At 32.3% G+C, this 14138-nt stretch overlaps 3 protein-coding genes across 3 annotated transcripts; all 3 read right to left on the bottom strand.

The window, feature by feature from the left end:
- Positions 1-1340: 1340 nt before the first annotated feature.
- Positions 1341-2444, bottom strand: LOC114195973 (RING-H2 finger protein ATL80). Its single transcript, XM_028086428.1, has one exon. The coding sequence runs from the start codon at positions 2192-2194 to the stop codon at positions 1637-1639; it is 558 nt and encodes a 185-aa protein (XP_027942229.1). The 5' UTR covers positions 2195-2444; the 3' UTR covers positions 1341-1636.
- A 654-nt stretch (positions 2445-3098) lies between these two features.
- On the bottom strand, positions 3099-5403 carry LOC114195972 (outer envelope pore protein 21, chloroplastic-like). The gene is made up of 5 exons (XM_028086427.1): positions 5228-5403; positions 5081-5155; positions 4780-4986; positions 4601-4699; positions 3099-3398 (listed from the first exon to the last, which is right to left on the bottom strand). Exons 1-5 carry the CDS (start codon positions 5318-5320, stop codon positions 3315-3317), a joined length of 558 nt encoding a protein of 185 aa, XP_027942228.1. The 5' UTR covers positions 5321-5403; the 3' UTR covers positions 3099-3314.
- A 3108-nt stretch (positions 5404-8511) lies between these two features.
- On the bottom strand, positions 8512-12823 carry LOC114163827 (dolichyl-diphosphooligosaccharide--protein glycosyltransferase subunit 1A). Its single transcript, XM_028048179.1, has 10 exons — positions 12567-12823; positions 12073-12117; positions 11023-11660; positions 10796-10943; positions 10531-10707; positions 10028-10096; positions 9848-9937; positions 9305-9463; positions 8996-9220; positions 8512-8916 (listed from the first exon to the last, which is right to left on the bottom strand). The coding sequence occupies exons 1-10, from the start codon at positions 12678-12680 to the stop codon at positions 8725-8727; spliced, it is 1857 nt and encodes a 618-aa protein (XP_027903980.1). The 5' UTR covers positions 12681-12823; the 3' UTR covers positions 8512-8724.
- Between the last annotated feature and the right edge of the window lie 1315 nt (positions 12824-14138).

Genomic DNA, 14138 nt, shown 5'->3' with positions numbered 1-14138 from the left:
AAAATTTGCAGTAATTAAATCACCCTGTACTGGTAGAATAACTATTGTGAGTAAAATTATGTTATATATAGTGTAGTGAAGATAAACCCAACCAATACATTTTATTTGATGGGTTTATAGTACAATAATTGAAAAAAAATTGTGAATAATATGAGTTTTCAGATAATTTGTAATTAATTAATAGCATAATGGTATATATAGTTATGTGTTGAAATGAAAGCATTGGTATGAAAGTGGGTTGGGTGTGAAAAGCAGGGAAAATGCTGAAACTTGTATGGTCAAAGTAAGAGTCATGGTTTGAGGAAGTTGTTTATATAATAATAAAAGAAAAAAGAAAATGAAAAATAAGAATGGAGTGAGGGCATTATTAAACTTTAGTGCTTTATGCTCCACTTTCCTTTCTTTCCTTTCCACTAATTCACACACATTTCAGCGGAAGAATCTCAGATACTTCGCTTCTCTTCTCTTCTTCCAATTTCATTTCTTTTCTCATCCCACCCAACCCTAATTTCAGGTCAATAATTAAACACGTCAAAACCAATTTCTCAAAACTAATAAAGAAAAATTATCAACATCTCTATACTTTAAAATTTTCTTGCGTACTAGATTAACATAATTTAGTATATAGCAATGTAGCAAAAGAAAATACCTTTGAAACAACTCATTTTCCTATTTCAATATTTTTTAAATATTTTATCATTATTCTTGTACTTGAGGCTAAGAGTAACAATTTTTTTATTATAAATTTTAGGTATTTGAAACAAATATTTATTCTACATAATGCAAAGTAATAATTTAAAACTAAACTGCTTGCCTTGTAGAGTGAAACTCTCTCTATCTTCAGTTTCTAATTTAATATACACACATTGTGTTGTGAATATTTTTCTTTTCTCTTTTCTAAATGTGTATTTTTTTTTTACGCCTGATAAAAATAAACATCTTTCACAACCATTTCAAGTTATCTTTGTGCAAATAATTGATTTTTTAAATGAATATAAATTTTCAATCTACAATATTTATTTTATATTTCTATGAATAGTGTTTATAATTAAAAAGCTTAATATTACAATTTAAAATGATTCAATATAAAAAAAAATAGCACGCTAGTTCAGGTATAAAAAGAATTGAACACAACCCCAGAGGTGTAGTTGAAAAGATAAATTGGCGTCAGGGAGGAATTGACGCCAGCTGGAACCACTTTTCTCTACATTTTGTTGGAGAAAAATGAGGCATAGAAGGTGGCATAACATGTAGGTGATACGATTAGCGAACGGAGTTCGATCAAACCAGAGAAAAATTAAAAGATGAAAATAAAAAAAGAAAGAAAAAAGTTGAAAACGTAAGAAGAACGGAGTAGGGATCAGATTCAACTAAACTGATGCAGGTTGCAGAGAATAAGATATCACACCATTGCCCTGAGAGCGCACAAATGCAATAATACAACTGATAATTACAGCACTAACCATATCAATCTGACACTAATTAACTAATTCCTAACTGACACTAAACTACACACGAACTACACACGAGGAGCTAGTAGTTCATATTATACATTATACATACTATATAGACAATATATTACATATATGTATTTTAAAAGAAAAGGATTCATGAATTTAGAGTTAATAGTATTAACCTAAGGCAAGAACCTATTGCCGTTATCCTCCCTCACCTTGAATCTGGCCTCGGATTCCGACTGCGGCGGGGGCGCGGAGCTGGAGCTCGACGGGGCCGGGATCCCGCCGCACTTGTCGCACCGAGAAACCACCAGAATCTGACGGCACGACGGACACGAGGAGTGCGATCTGAGCCAGGCGTCGATGCAGCTAACATGGAATCCATGTCCGCACTGAGGCAGCACTCGGATTTCGTCTCCGGCTGCGAACTCCGAGAGGCAGATCGCGCAATCGGCGAATTTAACGGCGGATTCGGCAGTGGCGGTGAGCTTGGGGAGGGAGCGGAGGACCTTCTTCTTGACGCCTTTGTTGGCGGCAGCGGGAGGAGGCTGGGGAGTGGGAGCAGAGGAGAAGCGGCGGAGGCGGCGGAGACAGCCGCAGCGCGCGACGGCGACGAGACCGAGGACGCAGATGAGTGCGCAGAGGAGGGCGGCGAGGATGACGACGAAGTCGGAGTCGACCACGGCGGAGTCGTTGGACGAGTCGCGCTCGCCTAAATATCTGAAGGGACGAGTCATGTGTTCGGAGAGAAATGCAAAGAGTGTGTTTCAAGTTTTGGGTTTCTTTGGTTGGACTTACACTATAAGTAACTACTTCTGCTCTATACCCCTCTTCGTCTTCGTATTTATAACAATATTCGCTTCCAACTATTCTTATTCATGCTACTCACTCCTATTATTTTACTTAACCAAATTAATTCAAACATTCACACGTATTTTATTTATCAAGACCAAAATCAATCATTACATTCATCATCTTTTATAAATTATTGAGTGGACAGTCAAAAGTTTTTCATGCAATATGTAATCTTACTTTAGTTCTTATAGGACATTTTTTTTTATTTGATATCTCTTAAGTACTGTAATAAATAAATTAAGAACACGCAAGAAAACTGCATTAACAATGATTAAGTTAATAAAGTTTTAGAATAAAAATATATTGTACAAGAAAATAAATTATATAACAACCATAATATAACATGATTTTACATTATTATATAATTATAGTTGTATAATGATAAAAATAATGTTACACCCCCTCCTTTCCAATTCTTTAACAACAATCTCACAGCAAAGATGCATAAATGACTGACTTTAAGGCGCAATCATCTTAGGTCATCAGGAAATCACTATTGGATAATATAATTTAGCAATTTGTCAAAAAAGTTATTAAAAAAAAATAAAGAAGCAAAATTAATCATTACAAGATAAATCTACTTTACAATTCAACCTTTACAGATTAGAAGTATATAAATTAATCTTAAAGAAAGAGTCTTCATTTATTTCCTATGACTTTTTTCCCTACAAGTCTCTATCAATTTATAGATTTTCTTCTTTAGCGCTTTATTAATACAGGCGAATTCATCCAATTCCAGATGCTGACATCTTACAGACGCAGTGAAGAATTTTATCTCGACACAAATTGTAAAATCAAATATTAAATAATATGCGAACTTCATTTTCAACAAATCACTTTAGTTCCTGCAAAGCAATTCGCATGACTAAACATAAATTTATGCATGGTCCCTTTTATAAGGCAGGCTTAAGGTTAGGGTGAGAAACAGAACACGTCTACCAAAAATGACAAGCAGAACATGAATACAGAAAAAAGCTCTCTGCACTTCTCATAAGTCATATCTCACAAGTCATATCTCACGTTCCATCTACCTTTGTAATCGGCATTTATTGTCCAATTGTTCTCTCTAATCTGCAGGTAAGGAACCTGAAAACAAGAGTTTTAACCTAAATGTCATTAAGAAAAAACATCACGAATACACAATGGGGGAATAATACACAAAAAAACTACATCATATCTTCGACAAAATGACACCAACGACAATTTCGCGGATTATGCTAACTTCCTAATTCCAGAAAACCATTTGGTTGCTACCAGATGAAATATAACAACCGACTATAGTAATTTTACTATTTTTGTACCCTAAGTAAATTACTCAAGAGTTAAATAGAGGCTATGTATTCAGTTAACATACTCTTGACACAATTCAATCGGTGTAAAAACAAAACTATTTATCCCTAAAACACATGCATCCATTACTCTCAATATTTTATCCTGTTACATATAAATTGTACGTGACTTCGACTTTAACAAACTTGTTAGCTTTCGGTAAACATTCTTAAACACTAACTAACAGACAACTGCAGTCACATTTGATACCGAGGCTTAAATCATGGTTACTTACAAAACAACTGACTAACAGAACAAATTCTAATAAAATGATTCTTCCATGGGTTCAGTACAAAGCTTTGTGCGCTTGTAAGTACAGAGATAAAGGCAAAAGGAATAATCGTAAATGAATGACAGTTCTAACAAACTAGTGCTAATTCAATGCAGTGAAAATATTCTAGACATGGTTTTAAAACCTTGCAGGTAATTAGTTTTACTAAAGACAGTTCAATCTAGTTCCAACTCATAATCAAGAAACCCAAATCCAACAATAAGTGCCCAGATATTAGTGGTGGCAGAAAAGGGATTATTTCTCTTTCTCTAGCTGCTGAAGGGAAAATGGTAAATGAATTCATTGGACTCACAAAATAAATTCCCCGAATACAGAAAACATAATCAATTTAGGAGCCACTACATCACACAACTACCCAAGGCTCCAACAACAACGTAAGTCACTGATGAGAAAACACGAACTCAAAATCATAGTCAACATAGATAGATGTCTGCATTGCTGCAGATACCACAAGACAATATTCCCATTTTATTTTGGTTTTCTTTCTCCATATTTTCAATCCTTAATGTGATATCTCATGCCATCCACACAAACACTAATTTCAGTCCCAAAGAAGACGACAAAACCTCCACCACAATATAAAACCCTGCTATCACCAAAGCATTATTTGACACCACCAAATTAGGGGAAGGAAGAGAGGTTGTAATTGAGAGAGAACAACACAAACCTTTTCAAAATATTCGCATCCAATCTTAAGTCTAATATCTTGATCTTGCTTGAAATTGAAGAGGTTCAACAAAACCTCCGCCGCTATTCTGGACTTTCCCTGCAAAAAAAAAAAAAAAAGAAGAGGATTCAACAATTGAAGAAAAAACGAAATGCGCAATTTAACAAACATTATTGTACCTCTTTGAACTTATTGTCCATGTCATGTGCTCCCTTGATTTTAATATTGAGAACACTCGGTACCTCTTTGAACTCCCTCTCAACCTCAGATGCGCCCTTGACTTTAAAATTGAGAACGCCGACAGTGTAAGTCTTCTTTGCATTGACAGTGTAGCGCAATTTTTCACGCTTATCGTATCGCAATCCGAAACCAAGAGTAGACGACAACTAATCGAATTGAGTGAAAGAGAACATTAATAGATAATGGGAGATAGGTTTTAAATTAGGATAGAAAAAAAGAAGAAGAAGAAGATAGATTTACATTTGGATTGAAATATCTTATAAAAGCACCGGAAGATGATGGTTGTCCAAATTTGGTGTCAAGTTCTCCGTGCACCTGAGGGAAGGAGAAGTATAAGATTGGAGACGATGAAGAAAATGTAAATGTTTGATGAGTGATATGAATTACCTGGAGGTAGGTGTTGGGAAAGATTGCGAGTTTTTCTTTGGCATGGATTCTGAGAGCTTTGGAATCTTCTCCATATCGCAAAGAGGTCTCCATCTTTTTTCGGATAAAACTCCGTGGTAACTCCAACTTCAGTAATTAGATACCACACAAACACAACCCTAGTATTCTCTTTTTTTTTTCCCTCCTTTTTCTTCTTCATGGGCCTATGCTACATAAGCCCAACAATTACTGCTTTTTCTTTTGTTGTGCATTGTGGAAAATCAAACTCAAAACTGAGATGTCAAATAAACCCGTCTCCATGGGTATTGTCCGAACCCGTCCCCGTTTTGACAGGGAATCTCTGCATTGTCTGGGTATGGATATGGGTATGGGGAATCCTCGACTTTTTCAGTTGGGTATGGGGATGTACATATACCCGCCTACCCGTCTCCGCCATATTCTCGTTTAAATTATTAAAATATTCACAATTAATCAAGTAACCCATATATATATATATATATATATATATATTCTATTTTTTATTTCTTTTAATTATTTCATTTGTCATTAAACTCATTCTCATCTCCAATATATTTTTTATCTTATCATAACCTTTATGTAATTATGTTAAAATGATGTATGTTAATAAAAAAAAATTATGCCTCACATTTGAATATTTATATTATTTTTTAATATTTTTATTTATTATAAATTTTCCTTTCACATGACAATGTTTATACTCTCAATTTAAGATAATATAAAAAAAAAAATTTACTTATTATTATTATTATTATTAATTTCTGTTTAATTTGAAGAACTCTTTTGTTTCATTAAAATAATTTTCCGTTATTTTTCAACCATTAAGTATATATGTTGATATTTGAAAAGTTTTCTTAGTTCTCTGAGATATTTTTCGTCTTATCATACCTTAGTTAAACATTTGATTTCCTTTGTGTGATTTTTTTCGATAGTCTCTCAAATTATTTCTAAAACACACATTTGTTAGTTTTTTAATATTTTTATTTATTATTTTTATTTTCATCATGTAGAATAATATATCATAATGTAATTGTTTCACTTTAAATTTTGTTTGAAGTGGTTAAAATTTTATATATATATATATATATATATATATATATATATATATATATATATATATAATGATATTTAGGAATAATATATGATAATTCACTACAAGAAAAAATGAAATGGTGACTGATTTAGTCAGTAACCCATATCAGTCACTATTTTTCGTCATTGGTGGTAGTAGTTGATTTATTGTCTAAATTAGTGACTAATTCAATGATCGAATCGGTACTTGATTTAGTGACCAATTTAATTACTAATTTATTTGTAATTTAATGACAATTTTTTTGGTCACTAATGATATTTCTATTTATTTTTAACCACTTCAAACATAATTTAATAATTAGTTCTCTAAGGTTTTTTTCATTTTATCATACCTTAATTATACATTTGATTTCCTTTGTGCGATTTCTTTCGATAGTCTCTCAAATTATTTCTAAAACACACATTTGTTAGTTTTTTAATATTTTTATTTATTGTTTATTTTCATCATGTAGAATAAAATATTTCGATATATTCTATCTAATTATTTGTTATTTTATAACTCACTATTAATCATACTGTAATTTTTTTCACTTTAATTGTATAAATAACTTTTATTTACTACAATATAAAAATTTAATGTAATTTCTATGAATATTTTTTTGTCACTATGCAACATATATTGAAGTTCAAAAGATACAAAATCTATGTCAAAATTTTATTATTATGTTTATTATTTGTTCTTTGTGTCATTTTGATCAAGTGATGTATTATAACTTTTTATTAGTGTATAAAAAAGAGATTTATTATAATTTAAAAAATTGAAGTAAACAAATATTTAAAATATATTTTAATTTGAATATTTGTTTTCCTTTTATTATTTGTTCTTTGTGTCATTTTGATCAAGTGATATATTATAACTTTTATTAGTGTATAAAAAAGAGATTCATTAGAATTTAAAAAATTGAAGTAAACAAACATTTAAAATATATTTTAATTTGAATATTTGTTTTCCTTTTATATTTTTTTGAAATATTTTTTAATTTTATCAACTAAGTTCATCAATGTTGTAGTTTGCAAATTTAATAAATGTTTTGGTTCACATGAAATTTTATTTGGTATTCTAATATAAAATATAAACAATTATAATTTATTTTAATGTATTTGGCATCGAAGAAAATCCTCCTAATATTGAATATTTCATAATATTATGTTTTCTTTACCGTAATTTTTTTTCTTTTATAAAAATTAATATTGAAGTAGTTAGAACACGGGTACGGGTACGAGATTATACCCGTTACCCAGTGGGAATGGGGATGGGAAAAAAGTTTGATACCTGTTGGGTTTGGGTATGGGGATGGGGATGAATTTTTTATGCGGGAATGAGTATGGGATAGCGAAACCTGTCCCCGCCCTGCCCCGTTACCATCCCTACTCAAAACACATTATTATTCATCAACGTCACATTTTATTGCATAAGGTACACCAATTTACTTTCTTTTTATTCTAAACAAGAAAAAAATAGTTTATAATCATTAAATTCATTACCAGTCAATAAAAAAGATAAATACATTAACATTTAAGACGAACAGAAAAAAAAAATCGCGTCAAATTATAATTAAAGAATTACGCGATTTTACTTTTTTTTTTTATTGTAATCAAGAAAAAAAAAGTTGTTTCTTAAATTTATTAGTGAATAGAAACTTTTTTTAAAAGAAGAGCTATCATTTACTATTATTTAATCAACACCTCTTTGACATTTTCTTTTCTTGAAAACAACAACTCCAATTTTAACCATTTGTTTCACGACTGTTGCTCGGGTGGGAAAAGCCGATAGGCCTTCCACAGTAAAAAGATGACTTCGTGACCACTGGATATTTTTCTTTTCTTTCTTTTTTGTTTATTTAACTCTTTCTTCCCTTTTACGCGTGTCTAGGAGTATTAAAAGATGACCAACACTGCTTATTCGGAGATGGTTTCGTATTTCATATTAAAACAAGACTTTTACTTTTCAAAATCCAATTCAAAGTCCCATGAACACGATTTTAATAATGAATGAAATCGTGTAACTGACAACTTAGCATATGACTCCTAATAAATTTAAATTTAAAATCTGTCCATTCTCGTAATTTTTACTTAAAATTCACCAGGAGTGTAAAAATAATCTCATTTAGAAGTGTATGTAATCCATGTTTTCCCTTAGGTATAAATAAATACGGATATAAATTTAGCGATAATTAAGATCGAGATCCATAGTCAATCATATATACGCTAACTGTTCCATAAATTACTGGTAGACGATAGTCTGCAAAAAAAATTCCGAACCACAGAAGTATCACTAATCTCTTTGCAATTATCAAACCGCAACAGAATTCTGACCTAAAATAAAGTAAAACAAGGTCAAAATGGGGGCATATTATCATATCTCGAGCAGCACAGTCAGTCACCTATCATATCTCATCAATAAAGTCCATAAGATCATCAACCTCCCGTTTCAAAGCAGTAATTTTCTGCTGATATGAAGCAATCCGATTCTCAATTTCCCTTCCACTTGACTTCTTCTCATAGCCGTCTACAACGGTAGTGTGTTTCACTACAAGTTTCTCCTGCAACTCTCTCTCCTTGGTGACAAGTTCCTCCACCTGAAAACAAAAATATAGATTCTGTAACTATAAATCGAGAGAGAAAATAATCCATAGAAGAAAACATTTATAAGATAACCTTTGGTAATATTTGAGTAGCTTGTGGACAAGATTGCAAAAATGTCAATGGTTGCTTCAACTCTTTAGAGAGCTCTTTCAATGAGCTATCTACTGATTTGCGAGTTGCTTTACAGGCTTGAACGTCTCCCGTCCTAGAAAGATCATGCAATGACGCTTCTAGCTTGTCATGTGCTGTTAAGCAACGGCTAATGATACCGTGGATCAGCTGAGTAGTTGCTTGCACCTGCATAGCGAAACACAAGGGTACAATATAAGTACTACATTCTATTGCACATACTGGATTTTATACATGATACAAGTTGAATACCTCGTCCCACTGGAGCTTTGCCAAATAAGATGCAGAAGATTTGGAGATTGATATATCTGCATGTGAGTAGACAATGCAAGCAATAAACAGAAAGAAAAACCCAGAGATCAACATGAAAGGCTCCCTGAGCATAGAAAGACTGTTGAACTTATAGTAGACCTGCAATACAAAAATGACAATAATAGTATACCTAATCAATTTCAGAAGGGAAACAAATATTGTACACTAAGTAATCGAGTCATAATTTTCCGTGTCCCTAGTTTTTGTCTCTATCCGATGGTGTTATACTTGATAATACAATGAAAGCAAGTCATACGTAAATTGACAAAAAAATCCCATCATAAATATATTGGCAGTGAGAACCAATTCAATAAGGCGACCAGCAGTCAATGAAATTTATGGATATTAATTTCTCTCGTAAAGAAAAATTATGAAAATATCACCCTTGAAAGCATGACCTTTACGAAGTAGAAAATGCATACTGTGTTTTTGGTGGCTACAATGTTAGCACTTTTAGCTTTATTAAAGATGTAACAGCAATACCTGGAAATGCTCATTATGCTCAGGGACAACATTGTTCTTCTCCAGAACAACAACCGGTCTACCAACAATATCTAAGTGAGAAATTTTCGTCTGCAACAATTACATGGAAGGAATATAAAGCCCAATCAAGGAATGGAAAAGCTATGATTTGGTGGAAGATACCAATATAGCAAGCAATACCTCCTGCCATTCTTTCACAGGAAATGGAGCAGATACTGAAATGTCCTTAGAACCCTCTGGCAAAACAACCTGGAATGTACAAGCATTAGGTAGATGTAATTGTAATTCAATTTGGCAATACTACAACAAAAAGATAACTGACAGAGAGTATGGAATATTGCAAAAAAGATTAATTTTTGGTAAAAATATTTCCACTTTAGGATCAATTAACTATTCACACAGTCACATGTCAATAAGTGGTTACTTGTTAACAACTCAGGTATCAATTGATTAAAATTCACAATTATATTATCACACGACTGTGATACATTCATATTCAGATAGAAATTTGTTTTTTCCCTGGTATATATGTCCTCCTCCCTAAAAAAGGTAAAAGTGAAATGTGGTGTTGCAAAAGTCACACTAACAAATTCTCCATCCAAAGATCACCTTCCGAGTTTCCAACCGACAAAAATGAAAAGCAAAGAAATATATATTGGGAAAGATAAAATAAACTCGGTCACCTTCACAAAAAGAGTGTCAATGACCAACTCGTAGATAGGGGCACCAAAAGAGATATTAAGGAAGCGTTTTCCATCCAATCCAAATAAGAAGTCCTGAAGTGGCAAGCCATATCCAATAGTAAAGGTAGTTTTCCAGCCACCAAACATAGGGTACCTAGGTTCAATCTCCAGTTCCGTCTGTGATTTTTAAAGAATCGTTAGTTTAGGTAAATGCTTTTCAAAAAGTATTTCACAGTACAATTTTGTCAAATGCAAAAGTATTCACCTTTTTTGAATCACCCCACAAACTAGAAGTGGAAATGTTGCCAATTTCATCCCTGTAATACACTGAATGAGCTCTTGGTGGCAGCTTGGCAACAAGACGCCTAAAAGCTGATGCACCCCTTAAATAAGGCCTGGTCTGATAGTCAAGCCTGTGAGAGGAAACAAACTATTATCACATGCCAAATTAATGAAACAATCAAAAACTCAGAATAAATGAAAGAAGGATACCTGGAAAATTCTCCTTTGCTCTGAGCACCAGCATGAATAATATCGTAATGTTCTGTGATCTGTACATTGCCCCAATGGGAAATTTCAATCTCTCGCACTAACTCTTTAGCAACAGCAAAAGGTAGGTTATTCTCATAGTGAATAACTATTGGTAAATATGAGAAAGGGGGAATATTCTCATATGGACCATATTTTAATTCAGATCCCTGAAGTTTAGCGTTTTCTAGTTTTGAATATGACTCTATTCTTGCATCAGGCAGCTTAAGAGTGAGTGATTGTGCCTTGACAGCATACGGAGAGAGATAGTGTGCACTCTCTTGAAACAGTAGAAGTTGGACGTCACCCTGGTTGATTTTCTCCGGAAATGGTTGCAATATGTGGGTAAAAACAGCCAAGACATCTAAAGTCAAACTATGTTCCTTCCCAAGCCCCTTTGGTAAAGATACGGAGTAAATTGTCAAGGCAGGAGGTACATCATTAGGTTGGACAGCTTTAACGGGTAAACCAACACCAGAAGATGTTTTTGCTTTTCCCTTCCCTTCGCTAACTATTGCTTTCAAGTATGCCAAGTGTTTTGCGTGGTTTTCAGGAAAGGACAGCAAAATCTCAGATACAACATCAGATCCCGTGTTCTCCACCTGCAAAAAAATGGACAGGAAGGGTGTCATGAAGTGAAGATGATAGGAAAGAGAAGTATATTAGAATATGAAAGGAGATAAGATTTGGTAACTGGAAGGCTAAGAGAAATTATATTTGTTTAGCGACTTCAACTTCAACAGTACTTTTTTCTTTCAAATTTAGAAGGAAAAAGATTCACATCCAAAATCCATTTATTATTTAGTCTAAATTTCTAAACTATAGTGCACGTTATGTTTCTTCCAGAAGTTAAGTTGTCATTTACCCACCTACCATACAGTTCAGCTGAAATGAAAAACATTAATAAGGTAAATTTCAGTGTTTTTGATACAACTAGAACGAAAACTCTCACAGAAAACTCGAGAAATTAAAATAAATAGATGAAGGAAAGAAAATGAATGATTCTTTTAGCACCTTTAGCGAAGTGGCGATGCGCACAATTTGTGATGTCAGATCAATCTGCAAACACAAAAAAATCGACAGAAGAAGCATACAGCACAATTATTAGATACAGAGAACTGAACATTTACAGACACGGGAGAAAACAAGCAGTTCGGAATCCTGAATCCATAGAATTCTACAAAGGAAATTAAGGACCAAGCAAGTAGATGAAGTCAGTCATGTGTCGCGATGTATTCTTGTGATTCTGCGTCAGCGAGTGTAAACCGTGTTTTCTATTACATAACCGACGTGAAACATATGCATACATTGAACATAATAGAGGCAATAGATATATAAATAATGTAGATCGGAGGAAATTTGATCGGTTATGTGAAACAGAAACCCTTGGGAGTGCAATAGAATGGCGTGTGCATATTGTGATGTGCTGCGAAGAAAAGAGAATGCGCAATCGATGCAAGATCGAAACCCTAAAAGGAGAAGAGAAAAGGGAATGAGAGGAGACTTACACGACGGTCAACCTTGGCGAGGATCAGATCCGAAGCAGAGAACACAGGCGAAAACAGAAAGGCAAATGCAAAGAGAAGCGGAAACAGATTCGACCTCATCATGTCTCTTTTCATTGTTTTCTTCGTCTTCGTCTTCTTCTTCTTCAGCCACTGCTGCTGCTTCAACTCATTCGCTGCGCTTGGGACCAAACAGACCACAAGACTTTGATGTGTTGTTCTTGTTCAATTCAACTGTAAGAGAGTAATTTACCACTCTGCACTCTCTCTCTACTGTTAATAAAAATAATAATTAAAAAGTAATATTGAGAATCTGAATAAAACCATTATTAAATTTTATTGCCATAAACACGAGTTTACCAAATTAAAATTTTGGTAAGACATGATAACAAATTACATAAAATAAAATGGTTTTTATATTCAACAGCACAAATATTATAAATGAAGATAAATGTTTATCTATATAACTAATTTATACTTAATAATAAATAATATAATGGAATTTTTTTTTGAAATATAAATATTATATTATAATTAAAATTTAGGATCAGACCAACCTTTTATATTTCCAAAAATTACTTATATTAAATTGTACTTTTTCACATCTAACATTTAGTAACCATGTTACTTAATCATTATACTCCGTTAATGTGGAATTAATGGTATTGGCATGTTAATAATATTCACAGTGTCACTTCTCAATGCGTTTATCTACAGATATATTGGTAGAGTTTTACATGTCAATCTTATCCATTACAGATTGAGACTTAAAAATCAAAATAAAATATTTACTAGATGATGAGTACCAAAGACACTTTAAATTTTTTCTTTAATAAAATTTAGTACGCCTTCTTTTTTCATATTGCCTATAAAAGAAATTATAAAAATTTAATTTAAACTCTTGAAAAAAATATTTATTTGTATTCGTTTAGTGCTAAAGAAACAGATTATATATTGAAAATAAAAAATGTATTTAAGTCCAATTTTTTTTATGACATCAATTTTACCGCAGGACAACTTTGAAAGTGGCAAAGCCTTTTTTAACTCTAAAATTAATAATAAATAAATATTGCCAATATATAGCATTTATTTTAAAGTTCTGATCTGATAGATAATTTACACGGTATATAGATAATTTCTCATAAATAATAAAACAATAGAACTTTAGCACATAAGCTGTCATATTAGACTAACATTCATGAATGGATTCGAAAAAATTAATCAATGCATAAAAAATTACTGAATTTGATTTTAATACTTGAAAAACTACTCACGTAATTTTCTTGCATTTTACTACTCGTTTAGAAGAGAAGGTCATACTTCAAAAGTGAAATTAACGGTTAATTTATCCATCAATATGAAATCTAATGCTAGGCTCTTCTGCAGAAAAAAGCTTTTATACAAAAATAATTCAATTATACGAAAGATCAAGTTTAAAATTGCAGAGGATGAGTCCCACTACAGTTTCAAAAGAAAAAGTATACAGCTTCTCGCTCTATTAAAAACTATTACAGGGAAAAGAAAATGAGTGAACATGGAATTTTGAAATTAGAATGAGTGAGAAAGCTTAGAAAT

This window comes from Vigna unguiculata, chromosome 9, assembly GCF_004118075.2.
Source record: "Vigna unguiculata cultivar IT97K-499-35 chromosome 9, ASM411807v1, whole genome shotgun sequence".
Classification (NCBI taxonomy): Eukaryota; Viridiplantae; Streptophyta; class Magnoliopsida; order Fabales; family Fabaceae; genus Vigna; species Vigna unguiculata.
The sequence above is the reverse complement of the archived record's forward strand: the minus strand, read 5'-3'. Positions and strand labels throughout refer to the sequence as shown.